At 39.2% G+C, this 17,746-nt stretch overlaps 1 protein-coding gene across 3 annotated transcripts in view; it reads left to right on the top strand.

Moving 5' to 3' along the window:
* Nucleotides 1-17,746, top strand: part of RMDN3 (regulator of microtubule dynamics 3) — a 41,576-nt gene that overhangs the window by 13,572 nt on the left and 10,258 nt on the right. For all 3 annotated transcript variants that reach the window (XM_077322858.1, XM_077322859.1, XM_077322860.1), the window contains exons 5-11: nt 1,703-1,964; nt 3,061-3,163; nt 3,682-3,742; nt 11,913-11,988; nt 13,317-13,394; nt 15,616-15,714; nt 16,084-16,137. In XM_077322858.1, coding sequence (XP_077178973.1) covers nt 1,703-1,964; nt 3,061-3,163; nt 3,682-3,742; nt 11,913-11,988; nt 13,317-13,394; nt 15,616-15,714; nt 16,084-16,137 — 733 coding nt within the window. The remainder of the gene's footprint in view (nt 1-1,702; nt 1,965-3,060; nt 3,164-3,681; nt 3,743-11,912; nt 11,989-13,316; nt 13,395-15,615; nt 15,715-16,083; nt 16,138-17,746) is intronic.

Raw genomic sequence — 17,746 nt, forward strand, 5'->3', positions numbered from 1 at the left:
CGTCATTCAGTCGAAGAAGGAAACCAGATTGGTCTGAAAGGACCTGTTGGAGACAAATCCATGCTGGCTTCTGCAGATCAACAAATTGTCCTTCAGGTGATTGCAGATAGCCCCATTTAAAATCTGTTCCATTATCTTCCCTGCAATTGGGGAAGAATGGATGGGCATGTTAAACATTTATTGGGTGATATGACCATAAATGGCCATGTTGACCCCCCCCCCCCAATGGCTAGTGATGGGCCTGGAGGGGAGGCACCCCAGGTGGGTGTGTACACAACTATGCTTCCTAACCATATTCTGCACAATCGCTCCACTTCTGGGGTTTCTCAAAGCCTGTAGAATGTTTCAAGGGTTTATCAATGGTAAAAAAGTTGAGTGTTGGGAATGCAGCACAAGTCGTGCCTATGCCGTTGTGCTTGTTTGTCTCCCTCCTTCTATTTTGACCTAGTGAGAAGTCAGCCAGCAGGGAAGGTAACTGGAGGTCAGTAGTCAGACTTCCCTCCTTCGTGTCAGAATCAGTGTGATTAGCTGGCTGCCAATTTGGTGGTAAACATACTTTTCCTCTTGGTCTCTCTTCTTCCAGGTTCTCTGTTCTCAGTATCTCAAGGGATTGCTTAGTCTAGATTTTATCTTCTCTTGATTTATTGGGCCATAATTGCAGTCTCTCAGGATAGGTCGGTCTTTTAAAAGTACAGATAGGCTAGTGTTTTACAACTTGCCTTTTTACATGTATATTTTTTAAACAAGCAGAATGGCTATAATCACTTATCTGCTGTCTTTTATCCCTTTTTCCAGTCTTGGCATATACACAGATGTTTAATATTTATTGTCTAGACACTCCTCTGGGAGCACCAAGCAGCTTATGCTAAGGAAATTATTGAGTGTATGTCTGGAATAGACTTACATTTTTAATACGTATCTCTACAAATGGATCTTTTAAACTCAGTGGTGATGTGTCTGCGATAAAATAGCCAGACTATTCTCTGCTCTTTCTGTTCCACTTACCTTAAAGTTCAACTAAATTCTTTGACATCTGAGTCTGTTAAATTTACCCAGAGCGTGGAGACTTTTGGTTTTGACTTGGCAACTGTCAGATTCCATTACCAGAACCAGCAAAACACCTATTCCAAATTGGAATGTGGATATGTTCCTGTCTGAGAGGGACAAGCACCATGTTTGCTTGTCAGTTTGCTTTCTTGTGGTTCCCTGTGTGTTCGTATTAATTTATATTTCCTTATAAACTATGTCTAGTGTCCTCTAATTTGGCCTTGTACATGTATGCCTTATAAACTGTGAGGACCCCGGCCTTTCATGTTAACATCACAACTGCAACTCTGCGGCATAGGTGGGGCTGAGAGAGAGTGCAGAGTTTCTGACAGCAAGTGAAGGAGAGGTGTTTTGCAGCTGCTTGAGTACAAAGTCACCCAGCATGCTTCCAGGGTAGAGAGGGCTTAAGATCTGAATTTTGCCATTCCAGTCTGGAGTCAGAGGCAAAATCCCATTAGCCCTTTGTGCTGTGTGGTATATTGAAACTCGTTCTAATTTAGGAAAATGCTTGCACTAGCAGAAGCTTACAATATTTATTTGCTTTATTAGCATTCTTTTTTGAGTAGGTGAAAAGGTATTTGGCTTTTAAAATGTCGTTCTGACTGAACACTGTCATATTAACGTAATAATATTGTTGCCCTGTTCTGTGTTAAAGCTATACCACAGCCAATGCAGAGTCTGATTACGACCGGGAGTCTGATAAAGAGAGTGAAGAAGACGAAAATAGTTGTGATACAGTGAGGACTGCAAGGAGGGATTCCCTGGACCTTGTCAATGAGGATGAAGCAACATTGACCTTCGATTCTGCTGCAGAGGAAGAGCTAGGCCAGTTGCTGCAGCAGGCAGATCAGTTGCACATTGGGAGTGACCAAGAGAAGAAAGAAGGATTCCAACTGTTGCTTAACAATAAACTAGTGGTAAAGTTCATTGTAGCCAGTTCCCAGAAAATCTGATTTCTCGCTAACCAACAGGGGAGAGCAAAAAAGGATATTGTGCAAGGCCTCATCTTCACCACATTTGTTTATAAGGCTAAACATCTAATAGCAGCATAGTTTTATACCCGCATTAGAAAATGCTGACCCCCAAACTCAGGAGTTGTGGCCTAATTTAACACTCTTGAATTTTGTTTGTCTATTGCAACACTGAATATTACATTAAATATGGCTAAAAAGTGAAAACACAGATTGTTTTTACAAATCTAACCGCTGGAGATTTAACAAACACTAAAAGCTAGCTCTAGGAACACTCCTATGTTTAAAAATCATGTACTAACTTACTATTTATGGAATGCTATCAAATATTATTTAAGTGTAATATAGATAATCTGTTGCAGGAGACAAATCTATTCTCTCTTTCTGGAGAAACTAAAGCAGATAATAATGAATGTTTCTCCATTTTTAGAGCCAATGACATACTGGGACTATGTTTGGTGCAATCTGAACCATTTATACTTTTAAAAACGTTTTATGTAGCATTGTATTAAATTTACTGGGTTCTGTAACTGAATGCCTGAACAGTCACATAATTCAGTAGTCTGCGGTCTTATCTTTACTAGGCTCCTGGTGCATGATGCTGATATGCACCATCTTGTGGTGATGGCCATTGCTGGCACAATCACCATAGCACAAGCATGACCTTTACTTCTGCTTATAAAGCAAACCAGATGGGACATAGTATTGTTGAGGTGGCTGTGCCCTAAATGCTTCGCTGCTGGAGTTGAGAAAGCAGAGAATGTCTCATAAGATTATTAACAGGATAATATTTAACCGAAGCCTTGTTCTCGGAAAGATGATGCTCATTTCCTGTATTTCACATAAGTTGGTTTGCATTGTACCTTTGTTTAAAAGGATAAGATAATTATTGCACTTAAGTTATTGCACTTCTATATCACAAAGCGTTCTAATTTTAAATTAAAGTTATGCATTGTTTGTCCATTCAAGCTTACAAGGAAGTGAGATTTACGAATGCAACACTTCATGAACCCATTAACAGAAGTATTTATTCTGTTCACAGTATAGTGGCAAACATGAGTTCCTTTGGCGGCTGGCACGAGCATATAGTGACATGTATGAAATCACAGAAAATGCAGAAGAGAAGAAATCCTACGCAGCTGATGGTAAGGAGACACATTAAGACATGCGGCTGTTAGTGGTTGAACTGAGCATTTCTTTGCCTACTTTTGAAAAAAGCATAGTGTTACTGTAAGATTATTATTCTAAACAACTTTAACTATATCAGATCACTTAAACCAAATATTTTTCAGAACATTGTTTGATCATTAATAGTTGTTTTTGGTGGTTTTATATTTGAAGTGTGTTTTACTGCATAAATAATACAGTAAATAGAGATATCTGCAAACGTATTGCAAGCTTGATACTTGGCAGGAATCTTGCAAGTTGGCATCATGAGAACAGCAGACTCCAAACTTACGGGCTGTACTTGCAGGAGTGGCAGTTTATAGGGTGCACCCCTTCAGCCTGATGGTGTGTCCTCCCAGGATAAGGAGGCACTCTTCCAAAATGAATCTGTAGAACTTCATCACACGATGCTACAATTTCCATTTTGCTACTATTTGGAGGTTAACTTAAGTGTACAAAATATGCGCACAACTAAGTTAGTCTTTTCATCTTTCAGGAAAAGAGGAGGCAGAAACGGCTCTGCAGACAGGATGTCAGATTGCTGAGTGTCACCAGTGGTATGTAATAATTTGTTTTGTAAAGGAGGAAGCTACTAGTCAAACTTGAACAACAACACAAGTTCTTCAGTGTATTTGTTTAAATGGTTCTTCAGTGTATTTGTTTAAATGGTTCTCTTTACATAAATGGTACTTCAGGTGACAAGAGAGCTTTACCTTGCAGCAGGAAACACATCGCTCTATACATATTGAAGTTGAGATGGGGCGGTGGGGTGGGGGGTGAATGGTTACAACATCCCTAAAGTCCACTGAAATTGTAGGAGGCCATCCCACTGTCCAATGAAGCCTTTGTTTCTGTAAATTCTCTGGTGGATGAAAGGTTGGGTGTAAATGCAATAAAAAAGAGTAGGAAGCCTTGCTACTTCTTTAAAAGGCACAACAATCTTAATTGCAGTGCTGAATGTTATGAGGAGCCTGAGCAGAACTCTGTCAGAACATAGAAATAAGACTAAGTTGCCCAGAAAATGGGTGGAAAATGAGCGTTTGAAGAAACCAAGCACAAACAGGACTATAATAGAACTAGAAGTTGGGGGCAAAATGGGCTCTCAGAGGTGAGTTCTAACTTGCAACATGCAAGCTTATTAAAGAGTGGTTTGCAATTTGAAACCTGCAACAGAAAGTGAGGCATTGTTAACACTGGGGATAGGCTCCTCTTTATTTTTGCTTCCCAAGCTCACAAAGAACTCATATAGTTTGTCTATCTACATTCTTCTCCTTTGTAGAGTGAATTTCATGGCTAATACTAACCACATTTTGCTGGGTTTAATATCTCATCTTAATTATACTTTTAGTATATTCTAAATTTTATTTGAATTGCAGAATGTTTTGTAAGGAACTGGTTCAGAGATAGTCCAGAAATATTTTAAATTGGAATATGTATTTTCTGACAAATGAGATGGGCAGCTGTGCTCTCTCTCTCTCTCTGCATGCACACATAGATATCTATAAGTGTCTCCGACAGTATTTCATAATGTCCAAAATTAGTTGTTAATCAAGAAGGGAACATGCATGCATACAAAACTCTCTCTGCTGTGTGGGAGTTGTCTAATCTGCTTTGGCATTGTTACATAAATTCCCAAAGACCCAGTGAAAGAAAAACAGTTGAGCTTCCTTTCCACTTCAGCATGTTTGTGGCCTCTGCATTCCTGAACATCTTGTCCTGTGAATCAAATGGAGGAGTTGCATGCTTTCCTTGGCTTTGTCATTGGCTGTTGAGAAAAACATTGGAAGCACAACAAGAGCATTAAGAGGTTTCTGAGATCTCTCAGGAGAGGTAACTTTGCAGGTGCCACATTATCCATCCTTTATATGGTTAGAGTAGCTCTGAAAACATTTACTGTCATCTTATGAAGTCAAAGTATGTTATTTATTTTCTGAGACTGAACAAACAGATTAAATTATCAGATATGAAGATAGACTCCAGACCAAAGTTGAGTTCTGGCCCAAGAAGATATCTTGTTTTAAAAGTTCTGTGGTGGATGTGGGGGAGTTTCTTAATGACAAACCATCTCTGCTTATCTCTTGTTTTGAAAAACTCATGAGGTAGAACTTCATGGGGTTCACTGTGAGTGGGTTACAACTGGATGGCACATGGTGCCTTTATGTACATAAGAGATGTAAGGAATAACTCCACCCTTGAAATTGTATATGATTATTCAGGAATTATTTAATTCTGAATATAGTCTCAAAATGTTTCCACTTCTAATTTTGAATAAAATCGTCTTGCATTCCATTCACAAAAAATGCCATAGGGGAGTACTTTTCAGTTTCCCCCAAAAAATTCCAATTGAAAATAATGGGGGGAGGGTGAGAGACATTTTGTTCTCAGTTCTTCTGGGTCTTCACATTTTCATTATACTTAGAGGTCAGGGTAAGCCTTGATTCTGTACCCTTTTACCATCTTTCAGTTTCAACTGGGTGCTCTGCCAAGACAGCTAATGCCTCATGTAGCAGGATATGTCTCACTAAACAGCAACTACCATCTTACCTCCTTTTCATGGGTTCCTTTGAATTTCACAAGAGTTTTCCTTCCTCATAATATTTACTAGGCTATTTTACTGTAATGCAGTCTCTCCTTCTAAATAATTTTTCAGTTAGTGCATAAAACAAGCAGTTGTAACACTTTAAGTTTTAAAATTATATAAACCACAGTAAACAGTAATTCTGAAACAAAAGCTGATGAAATTTCCTGAATTGGATACTCCTATTCATTTTGTTATTTGCCTTTGTGGGGGAGATATTGATAATGTGGGTTGAAGAATCATTTCAGAGGGGAAGTATAACCATATCCAGTTCAATAGCTATAGATTTCTGGTTTTTGACTTCCAGTAGTAAGCATTCACAACAAATATTTAATGTGGTCAGGATTAAATTGATATTAATGAATGTAGAGAGTAAATGAGGATTAGTTAGATTCAATCTTTGTAATTTTCAATTAACTGAAACTCTTCCAAATTTTTTCAGGATAGTTGCGCTTGAATCCATCTGGTTTCCCCGTGTCTGCCTTTAGAAAGAGGGTCATATACAAGTCAAATTGCTTCCTTCAGTGATTGACCTTGAAAACAGGCAGAACTGAAATATTGAGCCTGTTTTTTGGCCAGTGTGGGAACTAATGTAGTTAAAAGGAAGAATATCATAAATCTTTTGCTTCTTGAACTAAAATTATTAGTATTTGGGCCAATGTACATGTGTATATATTAATGAAAAAAGAATTCAGTGAACAGTTACAGCTCTAAAGAAATGAAAAGTAAACTTAAAATTTGACTTAGGGTAGGGTGGTTTTTTAAACAAAAGGAAGTAAAATGCTTGTTACTGCAGGGGTTTCTAAACTGTGACAAGAGCAGTTAAGAAAACATTGTCATATGCCCACCCACGTGGTTCACAGTCACCTCATATAATGGACTTTTCTCATTTTTAGAATTATTTTTTAGATCTAGCTGTATTAAATACATAAACCTGGTGGATAGTCTTAATTTAGTTAAAAAAAAAAGGGGGGGGCACTTCCTTGTACTTAAACTGCCAGCAACTGTTACGTGAACACCAGACTGAGCCATGGCAAAATATGAGTACAAACACATTCACTTATTTTTGCATAGCTGCCCCCCCCCCCAAGGTTCCTAATGAAGTCTTAGCTGGTCATCTTAAGTTTACAAGATTCATTAAATCCCAATTTGTTTCAGGAATCACTCCATTTTTGATGGGGATGATTGGACTTTCCATTAATTGGTAGATGTCTAATAGCCACTATTTTATTGAATATAAAATAAAATAAATGCCATCAATCTTCCCTTTCTGCATATTTTACATTTTTCAAGGGGTATATTAGTTGATCAAAACACAGCTAAATATCTATGAGCCAAATGACAAGCAATAATGACTGAATGTAGTCAGGAGAGTGATGTGGGAACTTTAAATTTCTCTTACAGTTTGGAGTTCTCTCTCTGCAGTTGTTTTACATTTTTTTTAAAGATCATAGTCATAGATATACTACTTTACTTTTAGACCCCTAATATTACTATGTTTCGGTTACTGTTTTCCAGAAGCTACTGGTTCTTTCTCCTTGGGAACTGGGTAGAAATCATCTCCATCTGATAGCAAACAATATTTTCCATTGTATCTAACATACAAATCTTTGAATGTTTTGTAACGGTTCTCCCTTAAATTCAGACACTTAAAAACATTTGTGACTGTCAAGAGCTGCAGTTGTTCAGGGACTGCACATTGGAAGTATTTTTCCACTTTGCAGCTTCTAAATTTCCAGTAAAAGGTGAAGCTTAAGAGAAAATATTTTGCAGGTATGTGTCTAGATAACTGCCACCTGAGTAGGATAAATTGTTTGGATTAATTGCCCCACGTTGTAAGTAGTCCACTGGAAATAATTGTGGGGGGGGGGGGTAAGAGTAAAGATAAGCCCTAAAGTAAAATTGTCTAAGACAAAAACAAAAAAATCAGATGAAATGAAACTGCTAAACTAATTCAGTCCTGAAAATAATAAATACTTTGGGATTGGTTGGCTGCACCCCTTGTTCTCACTGCAGCTGTGTGTGTGGCCTCTTTCACTTTTCTTTCCTCGGGCAGCAAGCAAACTTGCAAAGCTCAACACAGGGAGCCAGGTGAGTGATTAGTTGCAAGAATGGCCTAAATGAATAATGAGTTTGTAAACATTGGCTAGCTTCTGGAACATCTGGTACACTGTGTCCCAGTTGTGGATATTATACTTCCTAAGAAGTACAACTCATTTATTACCAGTAGACATCATGCAGTTCATTCCCATATGGATGTAGATTTCCATCCCTTTTGTTTCCATGGTTATTAGATTGTTTTCAGTGCTGCTTCAGTTTGAACTTCTCATAGGGTTATTTTGTTAACATTCAAACCATTGTGTCTAGCCATCTTCATGTGCCCGTCTTCCGCTTGTAATTCCAGCCACTACTTGACTTCCTGTCGCATGGCAGAAAAATAGCTGCCACTGCAGCAGAGCTGACAAACAATAAGCTGCACTTGCCCAGCTTCCTGCTCTGTATTTAGCTGGTTCTGATGTAGGGCAGACTACATTTTGTGTCATGGAAGGGAGGCTGCTAGAGCAACCAAGAATAAGTGGTGAACACCTCAGAGGCTCTTGTGAATGAGGCCATTCTTTAAATGGCTAATAGAAGTCAGTCTAACCAGTGCATGGATCTCTTGTGGGGTCTTGGTACCCATAATCTCTTAAAAGTGAGAGGTTATATTGTTAAAAATGTTTAACATTTTCACTGAATATGGTAGAGGGTAGATTCAAACAACTAGTAGCTACTTGAGAGATTGCTAATAGCATCCTTTGAAGCAAGAGTTGGCTTTGGCTGCCTAATCAGCAGGCATGGGATATCTCTCTGCCATGCAGCATTGTTTTCATAGAATCATAGAATAAGAGAGTTGGAAGGGATCTCCTGGGTCATCTAGTCTAACCTCCTGCACTATGCAGGACACTCAACCCTATCACTCATCCACTCTAACCTGCCACCCCCTTGAACCTTCACAGAATCAGCCTCTCTGTCAGATGGATATCCAGCCTCTGTTTAAAAATTTCCAAAGATGGAGAACCTACCACCTCCCGAGGAAGCCTGTTCCACTGAGAAACCGCTCTGTCAGGAACTTCTTCTGGATATTTAGATGGAATTTCTTTTGCATTAAGGTCCATCCCTCTGGGGAAAGAGAGAACAACTCTGCTCCATCCTCTATATGACAGCCTTTTAAATGCTTGCTAAGATTTTGATTTTTTTTCTACCCCTCCCTCCAATTTGTAAAGGGGATTTATTTAACTTTTAGTCCTATGCTTAACTAAGAGTAATTCCCATGAAGCTGTGGGACTCACTTTTAACACACATAGGATGACACTGTTCGCATCTTCTGTGAGTTTGGGCACCTTTGAACTGGATGGTTTCTCAAGCCACCTGTCAGTGTCCTGGATGATGATGAGGGAAGAAGATAGGATAAATATTGTCAGTCGGCTTAAGATAGCTCTTAACAGGTGGTGGAGATACTTACATTCCATGTATGAGGCTGGCTCAACATACGCAGCTGAGTAAGGTGATGGAATGGAGCATACGGCTATTAAATGCTAACCCATAGAAGCCAGCTAGGTTGAGTGGTTAAGAGCGGTGGCTTCTGATCTGCAGAGCCAGGTTTGATTGTCCACTCCTCCACATGCAGCCAGCTGGGTGACCTTGGGCTAGTCAGAGAGCTGTTCTCAGAGCAGTTTCTCTCAAAACTCTCTCAACCTCACCTACCTCACAGGGTGTCTATTGTGGGAAGAGGAAGGGAAGGCGAGTGTAAGCTGCTGTGAAACTCCTTCAGGTAGTGAAAAGGTGGGGTATAAAAACCAACTGTCCCTTTTCCTTCAAAATACAATAAAATTATATCTTGCTCTTCTCCAAAGGCTCAGAGTGGGTAACAACAAAATTTAACAATGGACATCACACGGTAACAATAATATAAACAACAGTTAATATTAAAATCCTAAATATAGATTATGTTCAATTAAAACATCCTAAAAGCCGAGAATGTAGAAGTTCTAACCATCATGACTCCGGCAGTGCTGGTATTCAACTGGAAGGGAACTATTAATATAAACAAGTATTTTAAAAAGCTGAAAGCTTGCTCATTGTTTTGTGTCATAAGTCTAACGTACAAGTCCTTCCCCTCATTTCATTTACATGAGAGCTGGTTAAGGTTCAACTGTGGTAGGGAGAGAAGTGATTACTCTCACTATTAAGATGATTATAGATAAAATTGTGTCTTAATAGTTATATTATTGTGTGTTGCCGTTGGAGGTACAAGAGGCTTTCCAGTTGAGAGAAATTGTAAATATTTGTCTCGCCAAACTGTGGAAAGTACCATTGCAAAGAACTCTTCTCAATCTGTTTCTGGAAAATTCTGTAAGTAAGCTGTATAGTTGTGCTTTGGGATGTCTCCTTCAGGCTGGGAGTGGATTTTGATTATTATTTTATTTTATTTTTTTGGTATGTATAATTTCAGCTGGCCAAGTTCATGAGAATGTGTTCAGTTTTGAGACACATGGCCTTATTCCAGGATGTAAGTCATTACCATCTACAGCTTTGAGTTGTGGGATAGCAACAGGGGAGAATCAAAACAAATGGAACTTGGGAAAAAATCTCCAGTTTATTTTCCAAATAGAAGAGGTCCACTAAACCGATGGGAGAGCTGTGCCATATCAGTTTCCTCAAACCAGATTAAGCTGGCTCATTTTCTTGTCTCTGAATTTCTGCACTGCTGCTAAAGAGAGTGGAAGTTTCAGCACAGCTTGATACTTCCTGACTGCGCCGCCTACCCCCTCTGTAATAGGGGGAGAGGAAGACAGTGAAAGTTATAGCCATAATATGCGTGTTGCATTTTAAATTCACTGCACTTAGCAGGGCTTATTTTCAAGTTGTCTAGGACTTCGTGTTCTTGGAAACAATACTTGACTCCCCAAAGTTACTGCTAAGTACAAGCTTCTGATAAGCCAGTTCAATATTTCTTGTACCACCAGCACTTGCATCCGAAAGGGCTGACTCCCGATTATGGTAGGATTTACACAGTGATGGTGAATAGTGTTACGTGGAACCATTTCCTGGATTCATTTCCTGATGCCTGACTTCAAGGCAAGCAGAGCTACATTTGCTGTATTCGCAGGTTGAAGAGTTCAATGTCCATCTTACTGAAACAACTTTATAAAGCTTCTTTTCAGAATGTCATTCTAATATTTACTGATGGTTTACTATCATTGACACCAGTAATATATTTATAGAGTTCTTGGACATGATAAATTAGAATCTGATACGAACCATAGAATTTCCAAGCTTTTTGTTCTGACCTCTAACCAGTAGCTCCCCTTCTTTTTTCCCCATGGATGGGGGATCCTGTCGTTAGTCCTCATGTATGCATCAGCTGCAGATGGCAGAAAACAGACATTTAGTGGAAACCCCAGAATCTCCGTCACTGGACAACCTCAGGAACCCAGCATCCATTCTTCCTCACCACAAAATCATTAAAGAAGTGGTGTTGATCTCTTGCATTGAATGCAATTTCCATGTAAAATAGTTATGTTCTGTCACTGGGCACATTAGTGGATATGGATTTCTAGACCCTTTTCAATCAGTGTTCAAACCTGGGTTTGAGAAAGAAACAGCCTTGGTCGCCCTGACATAGCTTTTGCAGGGGAAATACACTCCTTTTTTCCCCAAAGGCTTTTGTATTTCTTGTCTAACACATGGTTAGAACAGGGCAAATTTTCTAGAGAGCAAAGCTATGTGAGAAGGTAGTTTTATATTTCCTGGCAGATCTGTAGTATCCATCTTTCCTTGACTAACAGAAATAAGTGCATAGTAAGAAGTTGAACCTGTTTACAAGAACTAAATGTTGAGATTTCTACATATATCTTTATATTGATTTATATTAGCCAAGCTTATAGCTTTTTCCTTAATCCGGTTGTGGTAAAACAAAGGTCAGTCTGGAACCTGCTTTGTTAACATTGTGTCATTTTTGTTCCATTTTCTACTGTGCTACAACTTTATGAAGCATTTGTTAACTCTGAATGAAATTGTAAGTTCAGTTTAACTTCCTTAGACCTCTGTAAGAAAATGAGAGGAACACGTGAACCTCCTTAAAACTGAACTAACTCTGTAATTTCCAGGTATGCCATTCTATGCGGTCAGTACTCAGAACATGATACTGTACAAAAACGCATTCAAGCTGGGCATGTGTTCAAGGTATGTAGCATATCATATATCTAGTTCTGAACTACCTCATAGAGTGTGACAACAAAAACCTTCCCGGGTAAAGTGAAGTCATGGGAGAGGAACAGATGGACTGGAAAGCCAAAAACCCGAAAAAGGTCCCCCCAACCCCACATTTCCTCTGATGGACGGGAATTCATGGGGGAAGGGCAGAGACCAAGTAGTAGCTACCAGTGACTTTGGGGGGGACTGGTGACTCACTGCTCATGCAGCTTAGCTACCCTTTTCCCAGGGAGAGGCTGCCAGGGGGTGGAAAAACTGGAGAGGGGTGGATAAATGTAGGTTAGTTTGTTGATGGGTGGGAAGGAGAGAAGAAAGCAGGAAAGGGGGACAAGATAGGTGGGTTGCTAAGGGAGAGAAAGAGGAAATGAGGGAAAGTACACAGGGATATGATGTGACTCTTTCCCTGTAAATCTTTGTGTGTCTAGATTTTGCTGCAAATTTACAAGTGTTGTAGGAAGGACATAAATTTATAGTATAATTTATAGTATAGCTTGGGATTCAGGTTAAGTCTGTGGCACTAAGGGAGGAGGGGCCAAGCTGGTTTGAGAAAGGCCCTATTTGCTCTGTATGCAGTATGGAATCCAATAGTGGGGCAAATAGTGTCATTTTAGTTTGGAAATATGGTGCAGGGAGGAAGGCTCTCCCTGTGCCATGGTGCTGAGCTGAATTGGGATGCAGAGTCTTTGGGAATTTTGGCTCCCCAGTACTGGGTTGAGGGAACCTCAACCAGTCTAGGGCCTGAAGCAATGTATAGTTTGCCACATCTCTGTGGAATTGTTCACACACAGAGTTCTATAGGTGCTGGTTGTCCACCATAGGATTCTCCACTCCTGGGAATTGTTAATGTGTGCAGCCAAACAACCATGTGGGCTTGAGCCCATTGCATGGGACTTCCTCAGCTGACCCACACAGTTGATGCCTTCCGTGTGGTTACTGGTTTATATTCACTGCCCAGAGGCATGGGATCATGCAATGACAAGCAACTCATTGAATGTGTGCATGTGAATATAATACAACTAGAAAGCATAAAAGGAAAATTTCTTTACACCTTAGAAGATCTTTCTAAATGCAGCTTGAGGTTAGCAGGGTAATGAAAAGGGGGCAATAGCCTGTGGGGTACATTAGGGTATTGGCAGGTACTGTATTATCTGCCTTCAGTAAATTCTATTTAGACAAATTAGAATCTTAGCAATGAGGTTTATTGTTATACCAGTGAATGGATCCCAATTTTTCTCCCAAGGCACCCTTTTGCTTTACAAATTTCACTTGCTTGACCTTTTTGCTATACATCTCTTTAGAAACATATTGACCAAGCAATTGCTCTGAAACCAGATGACCCCAAATCTTTCTATCTCCTGGGCCGATGGTGTTACCAGGTAAATGATTTGCTTTTTTATTTGTGCTGTCCACAAGACCTCATACAAATTCTATTGCCTAGATAGGAAATAACATCCCTGTTCAGTGCCTTAAAGTTCAGTGCATTATTAATTATCTAGATTCTGTAATGCAAAATTTAGCTACTGATAGTATCTTCAGAGAGTTTATTGCATTGTTTCTCTGTATTTTCTCATGCAAAATGGATGCAGCGAATGTTTGCAGTGCCATCAAATCCTCTTGTGCCATATTCAAGGATTAAAAGTTTTCTTTCTCCTATTCTTCTGTCGTGGCAACTGATGAAGCAAATTCACCCTTTGTGAGTGACGAGTTGAACCTCTGGGTTAAGAACACAATATATCAGGATCCTTCAACCATGAAGTGGAATGCTTGAAATACCATTTTGCCCAGGATGCTTTACTCACATATGGAGATTGAAAGCATTTAGTGGTCCAAAAACAGCCATCCCATCCCAGAATTTAAAGCACTGCAAGTTACTTTAACCAGTATTTAGTAGCTGTCAAAACAAGGCTTCCTCAGTAATCTATGATGATCCATGACTTAGGGGTGTGCAATTTTTTTTTGTACAGTATTTTTTGATTTGGGTCTATTGAATCTGAAAAAATGTTGGTATATCTGAGAAATCCTAGATGCTGATATTGGGAGGTGGGTAGTTCAGACACCAAATGTATACCTCCAGTTTTAAAGATGGTGATATTAAGTGGTCAGTGTTACATGCTTTACTACGTGTTGTCAGGAAAACCTGAACTAACAAGCAGAATGTCCATCTGTACTGATGGGCTTGTTTCGCAGACTACTTCTAAGATATGTTTTTTTCTAGATGCCAAATAGTTCAAGGTGGGATTATGATGTAGGTGCTGATTGCAGAGATTTATAGCTTCTGGTGCTGTCTGTTTTGAATGCTGCCTTGACAAATATTCTCTAAGATATTACCTGCAATTTGATTATCTAAAGATTGATGGTTTGTTTCAGTTACCCAGGATTTGTGCATCTTTTGTTTTGTAAATGTATGGTATATTAAGAACCATGATTTACAAATTAAGTATTCTTTTTTGCACTACACTAGCTAGAATTGTAAGAAAACTTCGCAAAGCCTGTAACTTGTTATTTAAATGTAATTTTTTTGCATCAGTAGATGGTTTTACATTTTTTGCTGCCCCTCTACTATGTGTGCCCTAGTGTACATGCTGGATTTGTAGCATGCTGTTTATAAATTATATAGTTTTTCCAAGTTATGAGAGCACCAAGATCCTGGTAGATTTGTGCTCTTGATTTACTGGCTTGGTCATTATGCAGGGCAAGGGAAATGGGCGCTGAGGGACCATGAAAGCAAAGAGCCAGTTGCAGGCTAACTCATGCTTTCCCTTTTGCCATTTTACTACTGTAATAAAAACAGTTGTTCTCTGTTCTTTTGAACACATGGATGTGATTTAAGGATATTTTGGAGCACCCCAGGGGTCCTGCTTGCAATGTGTTGTTCTAATCTCTTGCATGTGTTTTTCCCCTGCTTCTTATTCACAAACTGTTGCAGGTATTAGGACAAGCTTGCCATGTGTGATATATTTCTCAGCTAGGTAAACATTGAAAGCCAGTGCTATCTTCCTCAGTTTTGAGCATCTATAAAATACAAACATTTTGGTATGTGCTTCCGCTTTTCTTTGATGGAACGAAAGTGTTCCTGAGTTAAATTTGACTATAGATGAAATACCGTGTCAGAAGTATACAAACCAAACTGCTTAAGACCACCTCTTTATATGAAAACTAAGGTTGCTTTGAAACTTGAAGATGATGGCCTTGTTTTATTATAGGCAATGGCAGTTGCTCCTAAGGCTTTTTTAGAAAGCTGGTTCCAACCACTGAAGCTTTATGTTTTCAAATACTATAAAATCAGAGTCCAGTAGCACCTTTAAGACCAACAAAGATTTATCAAATACTGTTATTTAAGCTAACAGTTATTTGGGATCAATAGTTAATCTTCATGCACTGAGCATTCATAAAAGGAGCATTACCCCCATCGAATACTTTCTTTTTTCTGAGGAGAAAAAATCCTGCAGAATAGACCTCCATGTGCTTCACTCATTACCATAGGTTCGCGGTGCCTGCTTCTCTATGACCTCAGGAGTAGTGTTAGGCAGTTAAATATGGTGCATTAAGTGCTGATTGCTGCATTTTAGTAATTTTTATGTCACTGCTCTTATGCAGGTCTCTCACTTGGGATGGTTAGAAAGGAAAACTGCTTCTGCTTTGTATGAAGAACCTCCTACGGCAACTGTCCAAGATGCCCTGCAAAATTTCTTGAAGGTATTGCCACCTTTCCCTCGGTCCACCCTAGTCACAGTTGTGCTGTGAGAAAAGAAACCTGGGGCTTCCGTTGTTCTGAGTGTTGAGTTACTTGCAACTCAGACGTTTCCCTTTCCAGTCAGTTCCTCAAGTTCCTTTGCAATAAAACAGCTACTTTGAGGCCACCCACTGAATGTCATGGAAGGTTGAAGTATTCTTCTACAGGAATGTAGCAGAAATTCCTCTATGCATTATAGGTGCTTTTCCTCATTCAGTTAAAAAATAATACTGTCCTTAGGTATTTTATGTGGGTCTAATAAAATCTTGCATAGGCTAAATTAAACTATTCAGATTTTGAAATGTTTAGACTCTTTTTTTTTTTTTTGATAGGCTGAAAACTTGAGTGCTGGTTTTTCAAAATCGGGCAGGGTATACATTGCCAAGGTAAGTGTATGTGACTGTTTGCTAGATCACAGACTCTGTACAGTATTATGTTTGTGTATATAAGGTATTTAAACTTGGAGTACAAAATAGTACAGCTTGGTTGCAAATCCAGCTGTGGTGGTTGCAAATTGCAAATCTAGCTGTGGTTGTCAGAAATAAATAAAGCTACCTAATATTGAATGTTGACAGAGCAATCTAGCCCAATATTTCATACTCCCAATTGGTCATAATTCTGCAATATATCAGATAATGGTAACCCACAAAGTAAGATCTCAGTTTAATTGAAAAAAATAGAAATAGGATGTAGGCTTTCTGCCTGCAAAGGATGCCATGATCCCTTTTTCCATTGTAGAAAGTAACTCTCTTCAAGTATTTAAAAGGCTGCCATATAGAGAATGGAGCAGAGTTGTTCTCTCTTGCCCCGGAGGAATGGACCAGAACCAATGGGATGAAATTAATTCAAAAGAAATTGCATCTAAACATCTGGAACAAGTTCCTGACAGTTAGAGCGGTTTCTCAGTGGGACAGGCTTCCTCAGGAGGTGGTGGGTTCTCCATCTTTGGAAATTTTTAAACAGAGGCTAGATAGCCATCTGACGGAGAGGCTGATTCTGTGAAGGTTTAAGGGAGTGGCAGGTTAGAGTGGATGAGTGATAGGGTTGAGTGTCCTGCATAGTGCAGGGGGTTGGACTAGATGACCCAGGAGATCCAACTCTGTGATTCTATGATTTTAATGCAAATTGCTCAAACAAATACTTGTATGTTCAGAGAAATTTTGTAAGTATATAAATTGATTTGACAGCACTATTGCCATCTCTCCTAGAAGAGCTGTAGCTTGTTTACGTGAGTGAGTTTAAATGTCTGCAAATAAGCTTTGATCAAAGATTACCTGGGAATGTGAATTGAACCAAGAGGAGAATACAGCAAAGCCAAGCCAGTTAAAACTGATCAGGTAGCAAATCAATCAGCTAAATGACTACAAGCCTTTTCCTGTTAAAAGCAGCAATCCTAAATATATTCTCTTGAAACACTTTTAGTTAGCTGTAAAGTTATTTCCACTTGTATCTAAGATCACATATGAAATTTAGGTTGAGTGCCATTTGTATTTTTAAGAACTGTGGTTATTTACAGCTGGCTTATACAAAAGGCTTGGGAAGTGTTCTTGTTTTCATAAACAGAGTAACAATATCCCAAGTGCTGAAATTCCTGTGTGTACCATTCCTGTGACCTCCATTTGCAGACTACAGATGCTTAAAGACAAGTGGCTTTTGTTACAGCAGCCTGAGGAGGGACCAGACAAAGTGTAGCTGAACTTCCTGTGAAATTGCTCTATTCCCAAAGTCGCAAATAATTTAATTTGTATTGAGAATAGTGTGCTAGTTTAATATTCTATTATTGACTTGGGGTTTTTCTCAGGGTACCATTCTGGGTTTTTTTTTTAAATCTGTTTCTTGACTTGTCTGATGGATATTTTAGTTCCCAAAAGGTTTATTGTAGATCCTTCAGTTGAGAACTTCAGACTGTAGAACTGGAATAGATACTGCCTTCTGCCCCATGCCCCCCGCAAAGCCTTGTGCTCCGCGGGGACAAACTTACTAGTCCTACCCGGC

The sequence above is a fragment of the Paroedura picta genome, chromosome 2, assembly GCF_049243985.1.
Source record: "Paroedura picta isolate Pp20150507F chromosome 2, Ppicta_v3.0, whole genome shotgun sequence".
NCBI lineage: Eukaryota > Metazoa > Chordata > Lepidosauria > Squamata > Gekkonidae > Paroedura > Paroedura picta.